General features: G+C 29.8%; 1 protein-coding gene and 1 non-coding gene across 2 annotated transcripts; one reads left to right on the top strand and one right to left on the bottom strand.

Moving 5' to 3' along the window:
• Positions 1–230: 230 nt before the first annotated feature.
• On the bottom strand, positions 231–337 carry LOC131183515 (small nucleolar RNA R71). The gene has a single exon (XR_009151566.1). It is a non-coding gene; the product is annotated as a small nucleolar RNA R71 (small nucleolar RNA).
• A 13,600-nt stretch (positions 338–13,937) lies between these two features.
• LOC110660828 (disease resistance protein RPV1-like) lies at positions 13,938–20,296 on the top strand. The gene is made up of 4 exons (XM_058152219.1): positions 13,938–14,416; positions 17,223–18,321; positions 18,456–18,755; positions 18,842–20,296. The coding sequence occupies exons 1-4, from the start codon at positions 13,938–13,940 to the stop codon at positions 20,294–20,296; spliced, it is 3,333 nt and encodes a 1,110-aa protein (XP_058008202.1).
• Positions 20,297–27,034: the final 6,738 nt, after the last annotated feature.

Here is a 27,034-nt window from a genome sequence, read left to right on the forward strand (position 1 = left end):
CACACATCTAAAGAAGTTTGCTATGATTTGTGATATGCAAAAACAACCTGGAGCATCTGATGATGCAGCAAGATTGAAGTTGTTCCCATTCTCTTTGAAGGATAGAGCATTGGATTGGCTTGATTCTTTACCTCACAACTCCATTACAAATTGGGAGCAACTCCATTACAAATTGGGAGCAACTCACTGATGCATTTCTTGCATAATATTTTCCACTTGGAAAAACTCAAGAATTGAGAAATCAAATGACAGCTTTCAGACTAAGAGAAGATGAAACTCTCTATGAATCATGGATAAGATGGAAGGAATTAGAGAGACAATGTCCACATCATGCCATTCCAAAATGGATGATAAATCAGAATTTTTACACCAATGTTACTCCTGCAATTAGAGGGATTATTGATGCTCAAATAGGAGGAGAATTTATTATGAAGCATGAAGATGAAGCTTATGAGCTATTGGAGAAAATTGCAAAGAATACTCATCTTTGGAGTAGTCCAAGAGGACCATCCAACTCAAAAGAGGCAAGTTGCTGGAATGTATGACCTTGATCCATTCAACATGATTAATGCAAAGTTTGATGCACTTACAAATGTTTTGGCTAAGAAGATGGAAGATTTAAGTATGTTGGTTAGTTCATCATCATCATCTGGAAGTTCACAACAAGTTGCTTATACAGAAGGAACTACTAACTGTGGAATAGACTATGGAGAGCAAACTGCATATGTTGGTAATTATGAAAACAAACAAATGGGGAATCCTTACTCTCAAACTTATAATCTAGCTTGGAGGAATCATCTCAACTTTTCACAGGGAAATCAGCAAAATCAAGTCCCAAATCAGAATCTTCAACCACAACAGCAATAAGGAATTCCATATCAGCAAAATAGGCAACCATTGCCTAATTTTCAGCAAAGAAACATGAATCCTCCACCACAACAGCAAGAGCAAAGTTCCACCACATAAGCTTTATTATAATAGATTCTTGCTAACCAAACTAAGCATGATGAAGAGATGAGAGAGATGAAAGCAAGGCTAGAACAGATGCAAACACATAACAGAATGTTGGAAAATCAAATTGCACAACAAGCATCTTCCTCAGGTACCAAATCTTTTGGAAAACTTCCAAGTCAACCGAAAAACCCAAAAGAGTAGTGTCAAGCTATTACTTTAAGAACTGGGAAGGTTGTAAATAATGAGAAGAGTGAAAACAAGAAGAAAAGTGAAAAAAGTGAGAAGAGAGAAAATGAGAAAGAAATTGATGAGAGTGAAAAACAAGAAAGTGAGAAAGAAAGTGCAGAAAAAGGTAAAGAGAAAATTGAAGAGAAGGAAGAGAAGTATATACCTCCAGAGCCATACAAACCACAACTTCCCTTTCCACAAAGATTTCAGAAAGCAAAGCTTGATAAACAATTTGGGAAGTTCTTAAAGGTTTTGAAGAAGCTATTCATAAATGTGCCTTTCATTGATGCTCTTTCACAAATGCCCTCTTATGCAAAATTCTTAAAAGAAATTCTCTCAAACAAAAGGAAACTTGAAGACCATGAAACTGTAGCTTTGACAGAAGAATGTAGTGCCATACTCCAGAAGAAACTTCCTCCTAAGCTTAAAGACCCCGGAAGTTTTTCAATTCTATGTCATATTGGAGAGTCGTGTTCTACAAAAGTTTTATGTGATATAGGGGCTAGTGTTAGCCTTATGCCCCTCTCCATTTATGAGAAGCTCAATATGGGAGATCTTAAGCCAACCCACATTTCTCTTCAGTTAGCTGACAGATCAATTAAGTATCCTGAAGGGATTTTGGAGAATGTGCCTCTGAAGGTTAGGATGTTCTATATACCTATTGACTTTGTCATCTTGGACATGGAAGAGGATTCTAATATCCCAATTATCTTGGGAAGGCCCTTTCTAGCTACACCAGGAGCATTGATTGATATTAAGGGAGAAAAATTGACTTTTAGAGTTGGTGAAGATCAATTGGTTTTCAATATTAATAACACCATGAAGAAGTATCATTCTGAAGCTGATACTTGTTTGAGAATTGATATCATTGATGAGCTGGTTGAAGAACACTTTAGAAAGAGATATCTGGAAGATCCACTTGAAAATTGCTTAGTTCATGGAGGAAGCATAGACAATGACAACCCTCATGTGGCTGCATATGCTCAACATTTAGAGGGTAGTCCACCATTCATTTTTGCTCCAGTTTTTCAACTCACACAAAAGGAAAAAGTCAAATCTAAGCAACCATCATTCAAGGAAGAAGATGCACCTAAGGTAGAACTTAAGCAACTTCCTTCTCAGCTCAGGTATGAATTTCTTGGCCCCAATAACACTTATCCAATAATTGTAAATGCAAACTTGAGCACTTTAGAGGTTGATAAGTTGTTAAGAGTGTTGAGGCAATTTAGGAAGGTTTTAGGATACACCATAGATGACATTAGGAGAATAAGTCCACACTTTTGCATGCACAGAGTTATTTTGGAAGAAAATTGTAAGCCATCTATTAAACATCAGAGGAGGTTGAACCCAAATATGAAAGAAATTGTTAAAAAGGAATTTTTGAAGTTGCTTGATACAGGGATCATATATCCTATCTCAGACAGTACTTGGGTGAGTCCAGTACATATTGTCCCTAAAAAAGGTGGAATGAAAGTGGTCAAAAATGAAAATAACAAATTAATTCCCACCAGAATAGTAACTAGTTCGCGAATGTGCATAGATTACAGAAAATTAAATATTGCCACTAGAAAAGATCATTTTCCACTTCCCTTCATTGATCAAATATTAGAAAGACTGGCTTGGCATTCTTATTTTTGCTATTTAGATTGGTATTCGGGATTTTTCCAAATCCCTATCCATCCAAATGATCAAGAGAAAACAACTTTTACTTGTCCATATGGAACCTTTACCTATAGAAGGAAGCCATTTGGGTTGTGTAATGCACCAGCCACTTTTCAAAGGTGCATGATGGCAATCTTATCAGATTTCATTGAAGATATAATGGAGGTTTTTATGGATGACTTTTCTGTTTATGAATCTTCATTTGACATATGCTTGGTTAACCTTTCTAAAGTTTTGCAGCGATGTGCAGATATTGACCTTGTGTTAAACTGGGAAAAGTGTCATTTCATGGTTTAGGAAGGGATAGTGCTTGGACATTTGGTGTCTAATAGAGAAATAGAGAAGATGGCTCCTCCTACCAATGTCAAAGGAATTCAAAGTTTTTTAGGGCATGCCGAGTTCTACAGACGCTTTATCAAGGATTTTTCTAAAATAGCTAAACCTTTGTCTAATTTGTTAAGTCATGACACACCATTTGTATTTGACCAAGAGTGTTTGGATGCCTTTTATAGGTTGAAGCAAGCTCTTATTACTGCACCAATCATGCAACCGCCTGATTAGAGTCTACCTTTTGAAATTATGTGTGATGCTAGCAATTATGCAATTGGAGCTGTTCTTGGTCAAAGAAAAGACAAAAGGGCTTATGCTATTTATTATGCTAGTAGAACACTGGATGAGGCTCAAACAAATTATGCAACAACTGAAAAGGAATTCTGAGCAATTGTCTTTGCATTGGAAAAGTTTAGACCTTACATTATTGACTCAAAGGTGGTTGTATTTTTAGATCATGCTGCTATTAGGTATTTACTCCATAAAAAGGAGGCTAAACCTAGGCTCATTAGGTGGATTCTGATGCTACAAGAGTTTGATTTGGAAATTAGAGATAAGAAGGGAGCTGAAAATGTAGTTGCAGATAATCTTAGTAGGTTGAAATTGGATGATGAAGAAATGGATGCAGTCCCCATTGATGAGTTTTTCTTGGATGAACAACTTTTCTCTCTTGTTGCTAAACTACTTTGATATGCAGACTTGGTGAATTATCTATCTTGTGGAGTTTTACCTCTATGAATGACATGGCAACAAAAGAAAAAGTTTTTGCATGAGGCAAAATTTTATAGATGGGATGATCCTTTACTCTTTAGGAGATGTTGTGATGGTTTAATAAGAAGATGTATTCCTGATGAGGAGATAGAGAGTGTTATGCATCATTGCCATACTTCTGATTATGGAGGACACTTTGGAATCTCTAAAACAGCTAGTAAAATTCTTCAGGCTGGTTTCTTTTGGCCAAACCTTTTCAAGGATGTGAGGAAATTTGTATTAGAATGTGATAAATGTCAAAGGAGTGAAAATCTGTTGAAAAGAGATTAAACACCCTTAAATGATATTCTTGAGGTGGAATTATCTGATGTATGGGGAATAGATTTTATGGGCCTATTTCCTCCTTCATATGGTAATAAATATATTCTAATTGCAGTCGACTATGTATCAAAGTGGGTAGAAGCTATTGCAACTCCAACTAATGATGCTAAGGTGGTAGTGAAATTCTTGAAGAAATTTTTCTTGAGTAGATTTGGAGCTCCAAGGGCTGTAATTAGTGATGGGGGTTCAATTTTTGTAATAAGCAATTTGTGAGCTTAATGAGGAAGTATGGTGTAGTGTACAAGATAGCTATCCCATACCATCCTCAAACTTTAGGACAAATTGAAATTTCTAACAGGGAACTCAAACATATCTTGGAGAAAACAGTGAGCAATTCTCGGAAAGATTGGTCTGTCAAACTAGATGATGCTTTATGGGCATATAGAACTGCTTATAAAACCCCTATAGGAACTACTCCCTTTAGGTTGGTGTATGGTAAGTCTTATCATTTACCTGTGGAGCTAGAGCATAGAGCATATTGGGCCATTCAGACCTTGAATTTTGATCTCAAGCAAGCTGGTGAGAAGAGGCTATTGCAACTTAATGAGCTTGAAGAATTGAGGATGGATGCCTATGAAAATATCCGTATTTATAAAGAAAGAACTAAAGTTTGGCATGACAAGCATCTCAGGAAAAAAGGAATTTAAACAAGGTGATTCAGTTTTGTTGTTCAACTCAAGATTGAAATTGTTCCCAGGACCTAAATCAAGGTGGACTGGTCCATATAGAGTTTCTAAAGTTTTCCCTTATGGAGCAATTGAAATTTGGAGTGAAAAATCTGAGAATTTTAAGGTCAATGGGCATATTTGAAGCATTACATAACTGGAGACCCAATAAAGGGATCAAGCTGTTACAAGCTCTCTGACCCCACAACTCCTTTTTAGTGAAATGCATAAAGAGTCTAGCTAAGAACTATAAATTAGCGCTCTTGGGAGACACCCCAAGTTCTTTTATTTTGCTTTTGTTGATTTACTTTTATTTGCATTACTTTTGTTTTTGTCTTAAATCTCCCCAAATTCAATTTTTGACATTGTTGAATTTTGTCTTTTGTAGATGTATTTCAATGGATAAAGGTTGTTGCACTGTTGGGGAGTTACTCTTAATCTGATATTTTATCCATTAACTCTCTCAAGATTGGTTTATTTTTATTGCTTCCTATGCAGGACCCCTTCTTGGCTTATGCAGAAAAATTTTTCAGCAAAAAGGGTCTGCAGCATATGCTATTTGCTTCTTTATTGAGGTTGGGTGTGTATCTTTTATATATCTGTGCTTATCATGTTGATATGATGGTAAGTGGGTCATTTTAGTAGTTTTGAACTTATTTGGGTTGTGTGATTCAATGTGCACATGCTGCATTTTATTGGCATAACTTGGGAACCTATTTTCTTTTGTGGATAAGTGCAACTTTGTGCAGATTTTTATTGAGTTTTAATGTGCTAGAATGTTAATTTGCAGGGTTTGAGTTGAAATGGCATAATTCACAAATGTCTCTTATGCAGAACTTACTTCTACAGGCTTGTATGGTGCACTTGTGATGGATTCTGCATATATTGATGTGTTTTTTTTTTATGATAATTTCTCATGGTTTATGCTTCACAGGGTTACATTTCTTCATTCTCATGTATTTTTCAAACTTGCAAATCATTTTTTAATGTAATCTGAATCTTGTTGAAATGTGCATAAGTAACTGCATAACTTATGCAACTTTCGGGTTTCACTTTGCCTTAATTTCCAATCCTGCCGAAACCTGCATAAGTTCTTGCTTAACTTATGCAATCCTACATAACCAAATTTTTGCCATTTCATTTCTTGCCGAAATTTGCATAAGTTCTTGCATAACTTATACAATTCTGCACCACCACAATTTTTGCCATTTCCATTTCTGCCGAAACTTGCATTAGTGTATGCATAACTTATGCACACTTGCATAACTTCAAATCCTGAAATTTTCATTTCTGCTAAATTCCGTATAGCCAAGTGCATAGCATATGCACTATTGCATCACCAAATTTACAGGGATTTTTTTCTATCGAAACTTGTATAAGTGTGTGCATAAGTTATGCACTTTTGCACAACTAACTTTTCAGAATCCCCATTCTTGCTGAAACTTGCATAAGTGTGTGCATAAGTTATGCACTTTTGTACAACTAACTTTTCAGAATCCCCATTCTTGCTGAAACTTGCATAAGCACCTGCATAAGTTATGCACACCCATTTTTCCCTTATGCACAAATTCGCACGTCCTGTGCAAATCAAAATTTTCGCATAACCCACTTTCCCATCTCCCACTTCCCGTTATTACTATTCACAACCACCCTCTTTCTCATTTTTCTCGGCATCAATCCCTCAGCCCCCTACCTTTTCGCTGACCGATACCCTAACTTCCCCTCTATCTCTTTTATTTTCTTCTTCCCGCCTCCATTCCTACGATCATCGACCACCACTACCATGGAAATGCCTCCCCCTTCCCCTCAAGACTCTCCTCTCCAAGTCACACCCCTCACTATGCAAGCCCCCAATCCCGATTCTCCTCCACAACAAACCCCTCCACCTCCTCCCACATCCACCTATAAAAGGAGAATCCGATCTAAATCAACCCGACCCATGGCATCTGCACCACCTCCCGCAAGCAAGGACCCTCCTGCTACTCCACTTTATGAACCTACACCCAAAAACCCTAGAACTTCGACTTCCACATGACAATGGTTGTTGCTTCTACCTCTACCCCACAAACCAAATCTCCCTCCTCTAGCAAGAAGCAACCTTCAGCAGCGGCAACTCAGGTATCCAAATTACCTTGGCCTCTTCTTGATCCAACCCATAAGGCAACTTTTAAGAATCTAAAGGACAGAAAAGTGCAACCCACTAGGTACATTTTTGCAGATGCCCTCCAATTTGTTGGTTTATTTGATAATGTTGTTGCCTACCTTGATGGTCTAGGTTAGATGGAATTTGTGCATAAACAAGAATTAGTTTATCCAGCCCCAGTTTTGGAATTTATTTCCTCATTTTCTGCTACTTTGAAATTGCATGAGATAGATTACAAGCCAATTATGAAATTTAGGTGCTTGGGGCAAAATAGAGAGCTATCATTAGACCAATTTCACAGTATCTTTGGGTTTGCTATTGATGGATTTTTTAGGGTCCCATATATAGGCATAGAGGTAGCAAATAAAAGTATTTGGAATGCTGTTCAGTTCTGAAGAAATATTACAAATCAATCTCAGGGTTCTTATGCTGGCAGATCTAAGACCTCTCAAATAATAGACCCAGCACTTAGATTTATCCATAGGCTTATTACTAGCACTATCTTGGGCCGAGGGACTAGTTCTGGTGCTGTTGGAAAATCTGACTTGTTCATGCTATGGTGTGCTTTTCACAAAGTCCTGGTTACTTCTTCTGTGAACGTGTTGCATATTGCTACCAAATCTGTATGTGATATAGTCATGGGTGAGCTCATAACTGTTATAGCTAAACATTTTGGTTTTGATCCGGAAGAGCATCCTCTACCAGCACTTTCAGACACTCTATATTTTGATGCTACTCACTTATACAAGACTGGATTCAGTTTGCCACCATCTAACACTGCATAACCAGTGGCAGATACAGGACCATCTACACAACTAGAGGCACAATCTGCACCAGTAGTCCAACAGCCTCCTGCTGAACCTGCACCACCTACTCAATCTATGCAGGATACCTCAACAGAATCTGCACAGCCAACACCATCTGTAGCTGGACCCTCTTCCTCCATAGCACCTCCTCCCTTCAACACTAAAGCCTTATTCACTTATTTTGAGAGGCTTAGTGATGATGTATATTTTGTGGATAAGAAGCTTGAATCTGGTCTTGATACCCTTAAGAATCGTCATGATAAACTCTTTGATCTTGTTATGGAGACCAGAGACAGGTAGAAAGAGTTGAAAGAGATGATGAAGCAGCTCATGGCTTTTCTGGGTATGCCACCTCCACCTCCATCACCTCCTCCAGAACCACCCCTTCAGCAGCAGCTAGCTCCATCCAGTCCTCTAGTAGAACTTTTGGACAAGGGCAAGACCATAGAAATAGATTAGTTTTTATCTTGCTCTTGTTCAACTTCTAGGAGCTTTTCTTTTTATATGTGCTGGAATAATTTTAGTCTGTCTTGAATTCTGTTTTCTTGAGATACAATTGGATGGCTATTCCATTAGTTTTTCATTGCTTCTCATTACCTTTGTTGCCCCTTTATGCATACTTGTCAATACATTGTATATATTTACATACTTCTGCTGGTGTTTTCAAGTTTTTCATTGATATATCATTATGCTGTAGCTTTTCAATATACTGCACCGTCTATGAAACTCCTTATGCAAATGTTCTGCATAGCCTGTGCAGTCTCTTATGCAACTCATGCCATACTGCACAGCTTATACACTCTCCTTATGCACCTGTTCTGCAAAGTATTTATTCTACATAACCTGTGCAGCTTCTTTATCCATCACCATCATCTTTTAAATTCACATTTTGGATGCTAAAATACTGCTCTATACCAGGTAACTCTTTCTTTTTGCTTTTAAATTTAACTATTCCTCTTTGTTTTGAGTTTTCATGCTACACTACCTTAGACATTAAGGATAATGTCCAATTTTGAGTTTGGGAGTGTGTGCATTTTGATTTTTGCTACATTTTTCACATTTTGAGTATAGGAACATCTCATCCCATTCCATTTATATATATATATTGTAAATATTTTACATACACATCCATACACACATATATATAATGCATTCACATACACATTATACATCACTTAGAAATTGTACACATTGCATACAAATAGATTTCTTCCATTTAGTTAATGCATTGCTCATTTTTAGGAATAATGCATAATGAAATAAAATCTTTTGCCAAATCCCTTGAGTAATGAGAAGTTGCCTATGAGAGTGATTTGACTTACCTTAAGTTGGGTTTGTGGATTGAAAGTTTTCTAAGAGGTGCAAAGTTTTGAAGTGTTTATCCCTTGCCTATATCTTCTTAGCCAAAAAGCTACCCAACTAGTCCTTTAGAGATTGGAGTGTTTAGAGATTGGAGTATTTAGAGGGAGTTATTGGATAAAAGGTAGTTAAGTGATATCTCACCAATCCTAGAACAAATTCTCTAAACCTTTCAAGGCGAAATATTAGCTTGTACTTGAAAAGGGAGATGATTAAGCATTCTTTGATTTAAACCTTTTTATTTTAAATCTTTGGCCTTTTTCCCAATTAAAACTAACTCTTGTAAACCCCTTTGAGCCTACATATTCTAAATTTTTCTTGAAACCCTTATTGCTACCCAGCCAATAAACCAAACACTCTAACCCTTTTCATGAGAATAATTATTTATAATATTAGCTACACTTTCTATTAAAAAAAAAAGAGAGAGAAAAATATATAATAATGAAAGGGAGAAGAAATGCTTGTCATCTTGTAAAAGTGCTAGTATATGTGCTTTTCACTATTGTCATTCAAATTAAAAGAAATCCACCTAAAATAATTAAAGGAAATGAGTTTGGGGGTGGCATTTTTAGGGACAATCATCGAGAGAAAATATAAGATACAAGTTTAAAGTATCAAAGTGTCCCTCCATTTTATGTATTTTGTAAAATATGCTAGCACTTGAAAAAATTCTCATTGTGTATCTCTCTCCTCTTTATATATATATATATGTATATATATATATATATATATATATATATATATATAAGTGTACCTTATGTTTTCAAGATTGAAAATATTCTCATGCTTTGAATCCCTTTTACCCTTTTCCTTCTTAACCTCATTTTGAACCTTATAGCCTCATTACATTCCTAAAAAGACCTTTGATCTCTTGATAGTACTTGCTATATTAGTGGAGATAGGAGTAGGGAGTTTGCCTATGGGATTGTAAATTTATTCATTCACTCATTAAATTCCATCATAGAGACACTTTGGCTATTGATTGTTCTAGAATTCCTTTTGAGCATGACTTTCTCTTTTGATTGGTTGGTTTGGGAATTTTGGATGATAATTAACTTGATGGCTAAGCGGTGAAAGCTTGGATAAGCATTAGATTCTTTGCATCTTGAAGGATGGGTATATGGATTGTTGGTATGGCTAAAGGTATGTTAAGTTACTTTAATAGGTGATTTTCATAGCTCTTTGGACAAGGCACCCCTAAAAAATTGCATTATGTTTTAAAGTTTTCTTGAGGACAAGCAAAGATTTGAGTTTGAAGGTATTTGATACATGCATTTTGCATAGTCATTTAGGTTTAATTTCATGGCCATTTTATTTATTTGTTAGTCACTTTTAGCTAATTTTATTAGTTATTTAGATAGTTTTTCATGATTGTCAATTTTTGGATTAAATTGTAATTTTTGCTTTGTTTTGTAGGTAAAATGGTGTTTTTGAGGGACTAAAAAGAAATTATGCCAGTGAGGAGTGATTCCTATAGCCAAAGATGTCAAAAACAAAGCTTCAAAGTTGAAGAATGCAAAGTGGTCAAAATTCACATAACTTGCCGCATAAGTTGTGCAGTTCTGCAGTTCTGCACAGGGAGAAGAAGCAATTTTTCATTCCTGCCGAAATCTGCATAAGTCACTGCATGACTTATGCAGACTTACTTCTTACTTATGCAGCTTCACACAGAGGGCCCAAAACCTGCCGAAAACTACATAAGGGCTTGCATAACTTATGCAGTCCACTTATGCAGTTTCATAGAGTCTCCAAAGCTTGAAGAAACTGCACAACCAACCTGCATAGCTTATGCAACATCATAGGAAGCACCTAGAACCACCAATTTTGCATGGAATCTACATAAGAAACTTGCACAACTTGTGCAACTTTTCATAATGAGCTGGCAAAAGATTTCCTCATGTAAACTTTACCTCAAACACACCATTTTAGGACTACTTGTTAGAAAGATATAAATATGTCCTTATCTCATTTTAGAAAAGGATGAGAGGAGGTGAGAAAAGAGCAGTAGGGGAAGAGTCAGAAAACAGAGCAAAAAAACGTCAACTCTCCATTTCTAAACTAGATTTGGAGTTTTCTCCCTTTCTTCCCTATTTCCTACCTTTCTTGTATTGGGTTTCTTAGTTCTCAGCTTAGATTTAAGATTTATTTCTATATTTACTTAGAATTTATTGTAAATATTATGGATAGTGAGTAATTTTCATTAGATTCTGGAGTTGGAATGTAATATTTGAGATATTTTGTGGATTTTAATTGGGTAATCCATATTTTGTGATTTTAATGGAGTTTTATTCATTTCTTATGTAGGATCCCATTAAGTATTGTTCTTAATCCATAGTTGAAGCACCGAAAGGAGAAAACCTTGTGATAGATAATCAAGAAATTAGACTTAATTAATTTAGATCTAGAAATATACTAAGGATTAAGAAGATTTACAGGTTAATTAAGATACTTAATGGGTCTTTATTAATTTTAACTCCACGAAAGTAGGATTAGATTGATTAAGGCACTCTTTGTCTCACTCAAAAGAGTATTCAAAGGATTTAATGATTAATCTCCTTAAAACCAGTAAATTCCTTAAGTTGAATAACAAATTTAAGAATATCAAAATAGCTTGAATATGAACTCCCAAACTCCTGAATCGCCCCTTTTATCATTGTTAATTTCTAATCGAATTTAATTGCTGGCCATTTTAAATCTTGCCATATTTCAATTTGTTTATTTTAATCTGACGCAAATTTAATTGAATCATTACATTGTTGAATAAATTATTAATTTTACATATATAGATTTCACACTTTAATATCTATTAATTTATTGCTTTAATTTCAAAAATAGTTCAAATTAGTCAATTTTTATATCAAGAATTCGATCATTAAGACAACTTTTCATGGGAACGATATGTTTTCTATATTACTTATACGACCCGTATACTTGCGGTTGGGCCACATTACTTTTATTAATAATAATAGCTATTAAACAATTCGACCAATGAATATGAGGCTTGTAACCTTAACTGCTCAGAATCAGTAGGCCATATATCTTAGTTTTTTTTTAAGTAAAAATTTTATTAAATAAGATTCTAGAAAACACTTAATATGATTGTCATTAATCTAAACCCGTCAATACGCTTACCTAATACACCTAATCTAAACAAGTAGGTGCTAGGTGAGAAAAAAACCTAGAAGATAAAGTACAAAATAGACAAAGGAAACAACACCCCAGTCGTAACGCCCAAAATTCTTAATAAAGAATAACAAAAGAAAGGCCATATTTCTTAGTTTAAATAGTAAGATTTGATATATATTAAGTATTTATTTGGTATTAAAATTGAAAGGTAAAATTATTTTTTTAAAAAAAATATTATTTTAAATATTATTAAAAAAATAATTAAAAAATTATTTTATTATTTTTATATTTTTATAATTAATATTTATTAAATTTAATTTTAAATTATTTTTTAATATTCTTCTACCAGTATGTTTAAAAAGGAATTTTTCTTAGTAGCAACGTTAAGAGTAATCTTAAACAGATTTAAAGTAGTGAAATGTGTCACTTTAGACGTATTTATTGTAATAAAAAAAAGTACTTATTTTAAACTAGTTAATTAAGAATTAATAATGATCAACATGCTGCAAACTTGGTATCATTGTAATTTCCCTTTAAAACGTGTCATGTCAACCTCAGTAGTTTCAATTATTGTATTTTTCTTTTTTAATTTATGGAAGTCGCATGTACTGTTTCCTAGTCATGTATTCTTTATGATAATTTACTTCCTAAATCCTTTTGTATTAAAAAGTAATTATTTTTATAAAATTTTATGTTATCCTTTTTTTTATTTATTTGCCTTGCATTAAAATTTTAATTTTTAATTTTATTATTTCAGACACAACTTAAAAGGTGTTTAATTTAGTTTATAAAAATTAATTTATATGTATAATTCATAAATTAATTTTAAACTTATAGGCATTTAAAATTTTAAATAATTATATGCTTAATTGAAGTGCTTATAAATGACTTAATATATTTAGTAAAAAATAACTTATAAGCATATTTATTATTAAAATGACTAAAAAGAATATTTAATTAAATTTGTGATGAAATTTTAAAAAATAAAAGAGGATAATATAGTAAAATACTTGGTCAAACTAGTTTATACATATAGAATTTATAAGCACCAAAATGAATAGTTAAGTTTCCCTAGCTTATTTTTTTTTTAATTTATAAATTTAATTTATAAGCTCAAAAATTATTATAAACAAATAGGTTAGTTTATTTTTATAACTTATAAGCTTATTTAAGCTAATTTGATCAATTTATAAACTAAAAAAAAAAAAAGACCCTCTTAGTTCTATAAAATTAAACCTTCTTAATATTTTACATCCTAATATATTAATTTATACTGTGTAGCTATTTTAATTTATCTGCATTTTTTCTTGGTCAAATTACTGTCACGTGACTTTGAACCCTTTTTGTAGTTAATCACTTTTTCAATTCATGCTCCAATCATAATATGTTCCTTGCTAAAAGGTGCATTTGTTGTTTCCTTTTTCACTTTCTTGGTTTTACATCATTTCTAATCTGGTTTTCATAAAATTTCTTGTCTCAGAAAAGTTTAATTACCAAAATATTAATCTATAGTGATTTGCTGTCTTTACCTTCTTCAAACTCAGTTGCACAAGCCTTCTTTTATAACTTACCATGGCTTCCACTTCTTCAACTCCTTCCAAGTATGATGTTTTTATTAGCTTTAGAGGCAAAGATATTCGTGAGGGTTTTCTCTCCCATCTCTTTGATGCATTGCAGCGAAAACAAATCAATACCTTCTTGGATGAAAACCTTCGGAAGGGAGAAGAGATCTCACCTACTCTCTTGGAAACAATTGAAGATTCTTATGTCTCAATAGTTGTTTTCTCTCAAAATTATGCAGATTCTCCATGGTGCTTGGATGAGCTTGTGAAGATACTCGAATGCAAGGAAACTTTAGGACAAGTAGTCTTACCAATTTTTTACCATGTATATCCAACTGACGTTCAAAATCTCACAGGGAATTTTGGGGAGGCATTTGCTTTTGCTAAGCATAGAGAAGAACTCAAAGGCTATTTAGACAAGGTGGATAAATGGCTCGATGCTTTGACGGAAATAAGCAATTTATCAGGATGGGATTCACGGAACATCAAGTAATTCAGTTATTTTCTTTTAACATTCTTATTTTTGTTTATATATATATATATATATATTTGAGAGTATTAATTCAAATATAGACACTGCTAATATGTACATCAATTATGATACCATATTTTAAAATCAAAACATATTAGTTGTGCATTATTTTCTTAGAAGTGGCTCCGTTTATTTTGTGGAAAATATTTTCTTGGAAAGCATTTTTCACATTTTCTCGCACTCAAAAAATGAGTTAACTGTAACGACCCAAACCAAGGGTTGTTATCAGCGTTAGAGATCAGGTCAGCTTAAGGCTGCCGGAACCCGTAGCAAGCCTAAAACCTGAGAAGCATACATACATTCCTGCATTTCCCCAGTTAAACATATTTCAAATCATTACACCTTAGTCTTTTCATCCATGCATAAATATTCTTAATATAAAAATGGTTTATAATTAGAATTTTAACATACATAGGACCCAAAGTGTAATGGTTCTACATGCATGCTCCCACAAGGGATAACGTATTATATACATCATCATACTTGATAATATTACATAACTCTAATTTTTATTTAATCACCAGCACAGCATTATCTATTCATAAATTATATGTCCATCTACCCATACATCATACATCAAGGAAGGGCTAAGGCTACCCCTGGTACTCTCTCTTCGAGGAACTCTTCTAGTCTTGTAACTCTGCATTTGGGAGTTAGGGGAATGGGGTAAGCTTACACAAGCTCAGTGAGTAAACTAATCATCATTAATTGTATCATTCATTCATACATGTGCAATACATCATTCACGTGGATTTTCACATTACAAATATTTCATGTAAAATGGATATTATCACCAGTAACTCTCCAAACTTTCCTTTCAAACATGACTTGTGTCATATACCCTAGGGCAACTTACAGATCTCCCTTGAAGGGTAACTCAAAGATCTCCCCATGGGATTTACATTATGGATGCATAACATACATAATGTTACATCTTCAAAACATGGGGAGAGTTAGTGGGTCATCCAACATCCATCAATGCACCAATAACAAATTATGCAATTATGCAACATCTTTATATTCTATATGCATATATCCTAATAAATATGACTTGATGCATTAGGATGCTCATCAATTATATATAAATGGTTTTCATTTTATTAATGTTAGATTTACTCACCTCTTGTAGCCTATCAATCACCTTACTCGAATAAAAGTTATCCTTGGATTCTTATCCTTCTAAGTCCCTCAAGCCCGATCCTATAAAATTGGACCCTAGAGTATTATATAAGGTTTTAAAAATCTATACATATCATAAATGTCCTATTCTAAGCCCTTAGAAATCGTGAAACCATATTTTGGAACCTTAGAAAAGAAGGGAGAAAAAGTCAGGCGGAACCCACTTCGGCTGCTGAAGTCTTAGGCTTCAGATAATATTTTTATCCAATGCTGAATTTGGCTGCTGAACCTAAAAAATTTTCAGATTTTTTGAGAAATTGCATGCTTCGGCTGTCAAACCTCTAGTTTTTAGCTGGTGAACTTGAAAATTTCTAGAATTCCTAAGTTAAAAACCTAAAGATTCCTTCTCCCATTAACACCCAAACTCATTTTAAAGTTCCAAAACATAATTCCATCACATTTACACATCTTTAGGGCCTAATGTAACTTGGAAACATGTTTAATACCCACATACATTAATAAAAAAACTCAAATCCTAGGTTTTCCCCAAACCTAACATAGCATATGCATGGATTTCTTCAAATCTATCATGGGAAACTAGCCATTTAAAGCCTATAACACTTAAACATAACTATTCTAATAATAAAATGTGAGATTTCCTCATAAATCACAAAACTCTAATCCTAACATGCATAAATTTCCCCTAAAACTCAACTTAAAACAATTTTTCATGCAATCAAAGTTATAGAAACCTCATTCCTCATCAACTTTCCTAGATCTACCCATTAGATCAAGAAGAAAAGGAAGTTACCTCTTTTCTTGGAGCTTTGAGGTTGGAGAACCAAAATTTCAAAACTTGAATCTACTCTTCCACACTTCTGAATGGAAGAATCTCCCTCAAAATCTTCAAAAATCTAAAGAAATCTCTTCAAAAAGCTCCTTATAAGCCCCAATAGTTGAGAGAGAGAGAAAAGAAGAAAAATCCAAGTGTTTTTTGTAGCAAAATAGGCTTTGGATCCCTTTTATACCCTCTCTATCAAGGGGCTTTGGCTACGGAGGTTGTTTCTGTCCAAAAGAGCTTTTGGGCAGCAAAAAGGGGCTTTAGGTATCAAAAGTCAATGTTTTGGCTGCCGAAACTCCTTCCGCTGAAAATACTCACTTAAAAATTTTTAAAACATTTTTCGTTCTTAAATACATTTTGAAAATTTCACACATACATAAACATACCTTCACATCTTACTGCCATTACCTTGTCAGTGAAGTTTTACTTTTCACTAGAATATTCCATCAAATACAGATATTCTGATATTAAAAAATAGCAGGTATTACATTAATGGAGATCAAAAGGAAAAATTAAGCCATTTTTCAACAAAATGGCATCTTCTTTTCAAAAGGGGAAGTCATTTTATGGACTTTGACAATCTTATTAAAATATTAAAAAACTTATACATGTATGACATAAATACATACGTATTATTAGTTTAACATTACAACCAAATAATGAAAAATATTTTCATGAAAAATATTTTTTTAGAAAACAATTTACATAGAAATCATTTTCCATATGTAAATTTTTCGTAAAATAAATGGAGTCTGAAAGTGGCTCATTTTGACTTACTAGCATTTATTCTTTATATGTATCAGGTCTGAATCCAAACTAGTTGAGAAAATAGCCAAAGATGTTTCAGAGAAATTAAGACACGCCTCTTCAAGTGATTCTTACAATGATAACTTAGTTGGAATTGATTCACGTGTCAAGGAAGTGGAATCCTTATTATGTATTGAATCAACAAATGATAAAAGGGTCATAGGAATTTGGGGAATGGGAGGTATTGGCAAGACAACTATTGCTGGTGAAGTATTTAGTCGAATTATGGCTAAATTTGACGGTCACTATTTTGTTGATAATGTCAGACAGGAAATGAGAAAGCAAAGACCAATTATTTTACGAGATAAAATCATTCATCAATTGTTAGGAGACAAAAATTTACATATAAGCACACCTAAGTTACATGCTTTCATTAGGAGAAGACTTAAGAACAAAAAGGTTGTTATTGTTTTTGATGATGTGGATGATCCAAACCATTTAAAGCTTCTAGCAGGAGAGTGTGATTTATATCATAATGGAAGTAGAATCATTGTAACTAGCAGAGATAGGCAAGTACTTAAGAATGTTTGCCCCGAGGATTATATATATGAGGTTGAAAAATTAAATTATGATGAAGATCTTTGTCTTTTTAGCTTGTATGCGTTCAAACAAAATCATCCCAAGAAAGGATATGTGAATATATCGAAGAAGGTGATAGCATATGCTCAAGGCATTCCACTGGCTCTTAGAATTTTAGGCTCTACTTTGTATGAAAAGGAGATTGAAGAATGGGAAAGTGAGCTGGAAAAACTGAAAGATATTCCTGATATGAACATTCAAGCAGTTTTGAAAATAAGTTATGATGGACTAGAGCGACATGAAAAGAGCATATTTCTTGATATTGCATGTTTGCTAAAAGAGGAGCTTAAAGATCGTGTTGAGAGAATATTAGAAGGTTGTGATTTTTTTCCAAGAAGAGCGATAAGTCGTCTAATTGATAAATCTCTTGTGACTGATTCAAACGGTAGGATGGGTATGCATGACTTGTTACAACAAATGGGGAAGGATATTGTTTATGAGGAATCCAAACAGCTTGGAGAACGCAGCAGGTTGTGGAAATATAAGGATATTTGTCATGTATTGACAACAAATGCTGTAAGGACCAAACTAACCTATACATCTTCTCTCTTTATCATATATATTTAAGTTTTGTAAGAAAACTGTGGCTTTCATAAGAATTAAGTGCAATGACTATATTGTATTGAATTATCCTTTTTGTTATTTATTAGGGAACTGAAAATGTTGAAGGCATATTACTTGACGTGTCTGGGAATGGATATTTGGAGCTAAGTTCCATAGCCTTCACGAAGATGTGCAATCTTAGATTTCTCAAACTGTTTGATGCTTCTTATTCCAAACAAGGACAAGTTCTGCTTCCTAGCGGCCTTGAATTTCTACCAGAAGAGCTAAGATATCTTTACTGGGAAAGATACCCTTTGAAATCCTTGCCATTAAATTTTTGCCCAAAAAATCTTGTAGAACTTCACATGCCTAGAAGCAACCTCATACAACTTTGGAATCGATATAAGGCAAGAGTTATTGTGCTACTTTATAATTTAGCTACATTTTGTGAAGTTAATTAACATCTGCTAATTTGTTGATATTTTTATTACAGGCTCTTGGAAATTTGAAATATTTAGACCTCAGCTACTCTTTCGAGCTAATCAGAGTTCCAGACTTGTCTAGCGTCCCAAATCTTGAGGTTTTATATTTGGACGAATGTAGAAGCTTGATTGAGATTCCCAGCAGCATTGGCAAGTTGAAATGTCTAAAAGAAGTTACTCTCAATGATTGCAAAAAACTGCATAGCATTCCACAAAGCATCTGCAATCTGAAATCTCTTACAGACCTTGATATCTCATATTGTTTGAATGTCAATGGATTGCCAGAGAACATAGGGGATTTAGAATTGTTGAAGGTCCTTTATATATCTGGAAGTGGAATAAAAACATTACCATCATCCATCAATCAATTGGGAAAATTGGAAGAGTTAAGGTGTAGGGGATGTGAAGGTTTGACATTGCCTCCTTTGACAGGTTTGTCTTGTGTAAGAGTAATTGATTTAGATGACACTGGTACATTAGAAATTCCCCGGAGTCTTTGTTTTTTAGTGTCACTGGAAGAGTTATATTTAGGTGGAAACAATTTTGAGAGCATACCGGCAAGCATTAAACAACTACACAAGTTGAACTGGCTTACATTAAATGGTTGCAAGAGACTTAAATTTTTACCGGAGCTTCCATGCTTAGAAGAGTTACATGCATCGAATTGCACATCTCTGGAATCTGCATCAACATCATTCCTTTTCCAAGAACATGAAGACGAAGAAGAAGAAAAATATCTTGACTTTCGTAATTGCATCAATTTGGATAAGGGCGTATATGAGAAAGTAATGGAGGATGTATTGGAAACGCATCTGTTGAAACACAAGGTATGGTTCCCTTTCTCAGGTTTTACAAGAAACACAAAGATAAGCATGGATTTTTTTTTTCTTTCTTTCATGAAAGAACTTACAATTTTCTCGATACAGATTGTTAAATTATGTATAGCCGGGGATGAAGTGCCTCAAACAATGAGATACAAGAACCAGAGTGGATCTTCTCTATCATTCATACTAGATCGGCCTCACTTGATTGGTTTATCCTTTTGTGCTATTTTTGATCCCAAAAATTGTCCTGGTGATGATATGGCTAACATTATTTGCAAAGCCCAATTCATAGATAAATCTGGAGATAACAGTAAAAATTTTGATTTCTATTTGATGATTTTGAAAGTTGCTCTGTCATATTCAGAACATGTGTTCCTTTGGAATGAATTGTTCGACATGGAAGACAGTTTCGTTGAGGCCTCATTTCAGTTCTGCATTCACAAGGTGTCATTCAAGCCAACATATCATGAGGATTTTGATTACAAGGCTATAATTAAGTGTGGGGTACATCCTATGTTTCGAGACGATTGTCTTTGCAGAGATAAAAAGAGAAGCAGAAATCAAGAAGATGAGGAAGACAAACCTTCACCTCAAAGACTGAAACAAGAACAAAACCCTTCTCATACGCAGGATAAATCATGAACCTTCTCTCCAACTAAACCAAACCAGATTCAGAATGACAACAGGCAAAGGAATTTCTTATTTGGTGTTTCATCATTCATAATTTATTTACTCTAACAGGTACTTGTAATCTTTTGCAGCACTACCACCACTTAATAATCAATATATATATATTTTTTCTAAAAAGAAATAAAATTTTATTGACCTGTAGTTGTAGCATCAAGTGTTTTTTTTTTTTTTTAATCTTATTTATTTATTTAAAAATTAAGAATATGTCATTTTTCGCATCCATAACTGCATATTTGATCACAAATTTTAATCAATATCTTTCTTTATTTTATTCAGTTTTGTAATCATTGTAATATTTTTGAAGCTTCATCCTGTAACTTTTGTTTCTAAAATTTATTTCATTTGTTAAAAGAATAATTTCTTTTATTGACTCAAAAGTTATGCTTGGGCCATCTGAACATAGTAAGCATTTTAGCATATTGAGTTGAAACAGAGGCATTTTAAGACCAACAAAATATTTTACTATCCTTGAAGCCTAAAACTATCAATTCAACATCCTTATTCAGAATATGTGTATTAAAAAGAGAGAGAGGGGTTAGGAGGACTTTTTGCTCTCTTTCATATATATATATAATATTTTCATTTATTCATTTTCACTTATTGCTTGATGAACAATGAGTTTTAATTTAGTTGTAAATTACCCAAAAAACTATTATATCGCTACTTTTTTTATTCTTCGAATAGATCTTTTTAGGTTTTTATTTGTCATAATTTTTTGTCATTTAATATATAATATTTAACTTGTTATTTTCCCTACGAATCTCGTAAATTATTTTTATTTATTTTAATAATATAATTTCATATTTATTTTTATATATTTTATATTTTAAAAATCATACTAAATTTTTGTTAATGTTAAAATCTTTAATTAATTATGTTAAATGTAATTTAAATTTATATTAAAATTTTAAATAATTATACATGTATCAAATTAAATTAAATTTTATTATTAAATAATTATTAATTATTTTTCCCTAAATTTTTTTTTTTGCAAAATATAACAAAATAATATCTTATATTTTTAATAATAATTGTTATAACTTTGTATTTGTAAAATATTTTTGTATGGTTTAACTTTATTTGATGCATTCACTTTCGCATTGATTTAATATATTTACAATGATTTAAAAAGATATTAATCGCATTTCTATATAGAGAAAAATTATAAACAAATAAAAAATTATTAATTGCTTTACCATAAAATGGAGATAAATTATAAGCAATGAAAAAAATTAATCATTTTCCCTAAAATTTGTGAAAAAATAATTGATAAGATAAAAATAATAACATTTAAATTTATAAATAGAAATATTTGATGATATGAATTAATAATGCGGTAGACCCTCGATTTGATTTAAAATGTAAAGTTAATTAGTTATTTTATTTGTGCGTTACATAAATTATTTATTTATTTTATTTTGATAACATAATTTAACATTTATTTTTTTATTTTTTTATTTTTAAATTATATTAAAATTTTTTAATATTAAAATTTTAATTAATTATGTTAAATGCAATTTGAATTTATATTAAAATTTGAATAATTATGCACCTATCAAAATTAGATGAAAATCTTTACTTTTTAAGTGATTATTAATTATTTTTTCTAAATATTTCTTTATAAGAATGTAAAAAATAATATCTTATATTTTTAATAATAAATGACATAACTTTGCATGTGATAAAGGCTATAAAGATATATACAATTTAATTTTAAATTTTGAAATAAGTTGATAAATTAATTAATAAATTATTTTTATTACTTTTTACAATTATATTAAGTTAAATCTTTTAATATACTACTTAGCAATTTTTTATAACTCCTAATTGTTTACTTTTATCGGCCATTTTGTAAATTTCAGCTTTTATATATATATATATATATATATATATATATATATATATATATATATATATATATATATATATATATATATATGCACATGCATATGCGTAAAGGAATTGTTTATGCTGTTGCACGTAATTATTAATAATTTTAATTTATGTATTTATTTTTTTTAATTTTTTTATATAAAAATAAAATAATATTTTAAATTTCTTATTAATTACTTTATATTTTAATTTTATTAGTTTTTATATAAATAAAATTTTTTATCTCACAATTTTTAATCAAGATTCCATAATATTATATAAAAAAATAGTATCAATAAAATTGATAAAAAATAAACAATATAATAAAAATGCATATTGAAGATATGGAATAATTTGAAATTAATTAAATTATATCATATTTTTATCATTTTAAAATATCAAATTTTTTTATTAATTACAATAAGGTTGTCTTTTTAATTTCTAATATTTTTGGATAAAGTTTATAATATTTTTTATTTTAATATTTGTTTTTTAATTTTCATAAAATATTATTTTATTTAATTTATTATTTTAGTTGCATTTATTCAATAAAAATATACAAATCCCAATTATTATAATAGAAATAATTATAAATATAATGATAGCCAATTAACTTAGCTTTTGGCTTCAATAACACTAATTCTTATTAACATATATAGCTTTTGGCTTTAATAACACTAATTCTTATTAACATATATTCCATAGTGCAAACTAATTTTATTTTTTATTTTCTGTTATTAGTATATTTTTCATATTATTAATATCCTTTTTTAGAATAATATTAATAATATTTATGAAGAAAATGTTTGAATATTTTTTAATATATTAAGATGATATAGAATTTTTTTGATATTTTAAAATGATGAAAATAATCATATATATGATTTAATCAATATCTAATTATTTCATATTTTTTATCTATATTTTTATTTTTATTAAAAATATTTTTTTTTTTTACTTTTGCAATATATGAAATCTTCATTTAAAAAAATTGTGAGACTAAAAGTTTAGCCTACATAAAATTAATGAAAATAAAATACAGAATAATTAATAATAAATTTAAAATATTTTTATACTTTTATATTTATTATTATATTAAAATTACTAATAGTTGCATGCAAAAAACGGGAGCATTAGCATTGATTTATTTTCATATTTTAACTCGTAGGTTGATTATGAAAACTTTTTATCTCACAATTTTTTAATCAAGTTTAATAATATTATATAAAAAAAATAATGTCAATAAAATTAGAAAAAATAAAAATGCATATTGAAGATGTGAAATAATTTGAGATTGAATAAATTATATTATATTTTTATCGTTTTAAAATATCAAAATTTTTTAATCCTTTTAAGATAATAAAATAAAATTATATATCTATACTATATAAAGTTTTTGGTATGTGAAATATATGTTAATATTTATTAATAGCACTAAAGCTAAAAGTTGAATTAATTGGCTACTATTTTATATATATATATATATATATATATATATATATATATATATATATATATATATATATAAAATTAAGATTTATAAACTTTTACTGAAAAAAATAACTAAAATAATAAAATAAATAAAATAATTTCTTATCTCAAATAATTAAATTATATATGTTTATATTATATTAAATTAATTAATTTCAATAAGGTTGTCTTTTTCTTTTCTAATATTTTTGGATAAAGTTTATAATATTTTTTATTTTAATATTTGTATTTTAATTTCCATAAAATATTATTTTATTTATTTTATTATTTTAGTTGTATTTATTCGGTAAAAATATATAAATCCTAATTATTATGATAGAAAAATTATAGATATAACGCTAGCCAATTAACTTAGCTTTTAGCTTCAATATCATTAATTCTTATTAACATATATTCCATATACCTAAAAATTTATATATAGTGCACACAAATTTTATTTGTTCATTTTCTATTATTAATATACTTTTCATATTATTAATATCTTTTTTTTAGAATAGTATTAATATTATTAATGAAGAAAATGTTTGAATATTTTTTAATATATTAATATAATATAATTTTTTTACATTTTAAAATAATAAAAATAATCATATGATTTAATCAATCTCAAATTATTTCATATTTTTATTTGTGTTTTATTTTTTATTTTTCTATTAAAAATATTTTTTATTTTTGTAATATATGAAATCTCATTAAAAATTTGAGAGACAAAAAGTTCAATTACATAAAAATTAATAAAAATAAAATACATAATAATTAATAATAAATTTAAAATATTTTTATATTTATTTATATATTAAAATCATTAATAGCTACACGCAAAGTAAGGGCACATTGATTTATTTTCATCTTTTTAACTCTTTGGTTCAAATTATGACTAATTTGAATGGGGTGCTTTTGGGCTTATGAATTATTGTGTAATATATATATATATATATATATATATATATATATATATATATATATATATATATATATATACTCCTGAGTACAAGCAAGAATGTATTTGCTCGTAGAAGGAGAAAATAAGAACCACCAGTGAATGAGAATTGATCACATAACATTGACAGTAAGTCCTGATTATCATCATGCATGTTGTGATTGATAAGTTGATGACTTTTTCTTCAATTATTTCAATTAGAGGCCTACTACTACTAATTTTCTCCTTGCGAGCAATATTCTTCCTCCTATTTTTGATTTCCAATCGAAGTATAATACTGAAAGTAAGTCCTGATTATTATCATCAAGTCCTAACTAATGAGTTGGGTTAATTATTAAATTAATACATCGAGAGCACTAAAAAAAATAATACTCTCTTATACTATTTAACATTCAATTTTTCTTTAATTATAGAAAAGTATAAAACTAAAAGTAAGTCTTAAATTAGACTAATTATTAAATACATTTAAAATAAATTAGACTCAAACATTTAATTTTTCCTTGATTATAGAAAATGGGGCCTATATTTTTTCACTGAGGAAGCTTGTAGTTAATAATATCCTTACAAGTTGATGACTTTGCTTCAATTATTTAAATTATAGGCCCACTATTACTAATTTTCTCCATGCAATTAGTATTCCTCCCCCTACTTTTCATTTTCATGGGAAGCAAGTCCTAATTATAATTAACAGTGAAAGTAAGTCCTAATTATCATCAAGTCGTGATTGATAAGTTAATGACTTTTGTTTCAATTATTTAAATTATTTCTAATTTTCTCCATGCCAATGAATTAGGCGTGTAAATACACTAAGTCAAGTCAAATTTCACTTGATTTAAAAGATTTAAAGGTTGAAACTTAACTTTATTTAATTAATTTTGAGTTTTATTTATTTAAATGAAATTAGAAAGTCATTTTAATACATAAAAATTCTAAATCAAATTTTACAAATGACAATGCTTTCATAGGGTTTCTAAAAGTTAAATTTACATTTTTATCCTTGAGTTAGATTGTTAACCATGATTAAAGATCTCAATTTTATTTAGTCATATGTGGCAAGTGGGACTATTACTTTATATAAACTAGCTAAATGTTTGTGATATGCACAAATTTAATAGAAATTAATTTTTTTATTTATTTAATTCAAATTTTAATATTTATTTTTTATTAAAATTATTTTTTATTTTTTTTATAATTCGATTATTAAAATTTATACATGTGCCATAATACTATTACTTTAATACTTATTTATAATTTTTATATATCAAATTTAGATTTTTAATAAATTTATATTTTTTTATCACTTTTTGCAATTTCTATGAAAAAATAAATAAATTAATATATATATAATTAAAATATATCATCACTAATAAAAAAAAACAAATGAAAAATATTAAAAAATATATAAAATGTTATCATAATGATTAGTAGATAAATAATATTAAAAACATTCAAATTTAATTAAATAAATATAGTTACATATATTGTAAATTTTAGCTACGATTATAGTATTAAATTTACTTTTTATTTAAAACAATAATGACAATTATGATAATTAAATGACAATCAATATTATGATAAAAAGTAGTTATTTTCTTTTATTAAATAATTACATAGGTTACAATATTTATTAATCTTAAAAAGATGAATTAAATAAAGAAAGCAATTTTATAAGGCCAAATAGAGCAATTTTGGAGTGATTTCTTAAATAAAATTTAAATGATTTAAGGAAAAAATTAAAATATTAATATAATAACATCAAAGAAAATAATTTTTATTTACATACGAAAATAATTAAATAAGATAATTTTTAATAATTAAACGACAAATTAATTAGCCGGCTATAATTAAGTCTATGAAACCAAAGAAAATTCTATTAAAAAGGTGACAATTATTAAATTAAATTAATTAAATTATAGTAAGAAACTAAATTATTTTTATTTTAAATAATAATAATTATAATAATTGAGTCACAATCAATATTGTAATAAAAACAATTAATTACTTTTTTTTATTAATTATTACATGAATTACAATATGTATTAGTCTTAAATATAACTGACATGCTTAAAGAAAAAATAAAATATTAATATAATAAAATTAAAGAAAAAGTAATAATTAATAATTACTAAGCCAAGCTTTAACACTTTCAAGGAAAACTTTATTTGTTTTATATATAGTGATAGTAGGTGGAGTGCTGCATAAGTTGAGGCATTCTCCCTTATATCCAATTTCGATTTTGAGTTAAATTTTTATACATTTTAAATTTTTGACATATTCTACTAAAATTAAAAGAATTAGAAAATTATCAAAATGTAATAAGGATTAGCTTTTTTTTATTAGGCCTTTTATTCTAAAGACTTTTTTTACCTAGATTGGGTTTACCATAA

This window comes from Hevea brasiliensis, chromosome 9 (assembly GCF_030052815.1).
Source record: "Hevea brasiliensis isolate MT/VB/25A 57/8 chromosome 9, ASM3005281v1, whole genome shotgun sequence".
In the NCBI taxonomy this organism is placed as follows: Eukaryota; Viridiplantae; Streptophyta; class Magnoliopsida; order Malpighiales; family Euphorbiaceae; genus Hevea; species Hevea brasiliensis.

Coding starts and splice junctions, on each gene's coding strand:
- LOC110660828 (XM_058152219.1), top strand. CDS start 13,938: ATGGCTTCCACTTCTTCAACTCCTTCCAAGTATGATGTTTTTATTAGC. Junction 14,417..17,222: donor TGGGATTCACGGAACATCAA/GTAATTCAGTTA, acceptor TATATGTATCAG/GTCTGAATCCAAACTAGTTG. Junction 18,322..18,455: donor ATGTATTGACAACAAATGCT/GTAAGGACCAAA, acceptor GTTATTTATTAG/GGAACTGAAAATGTTGAAGG.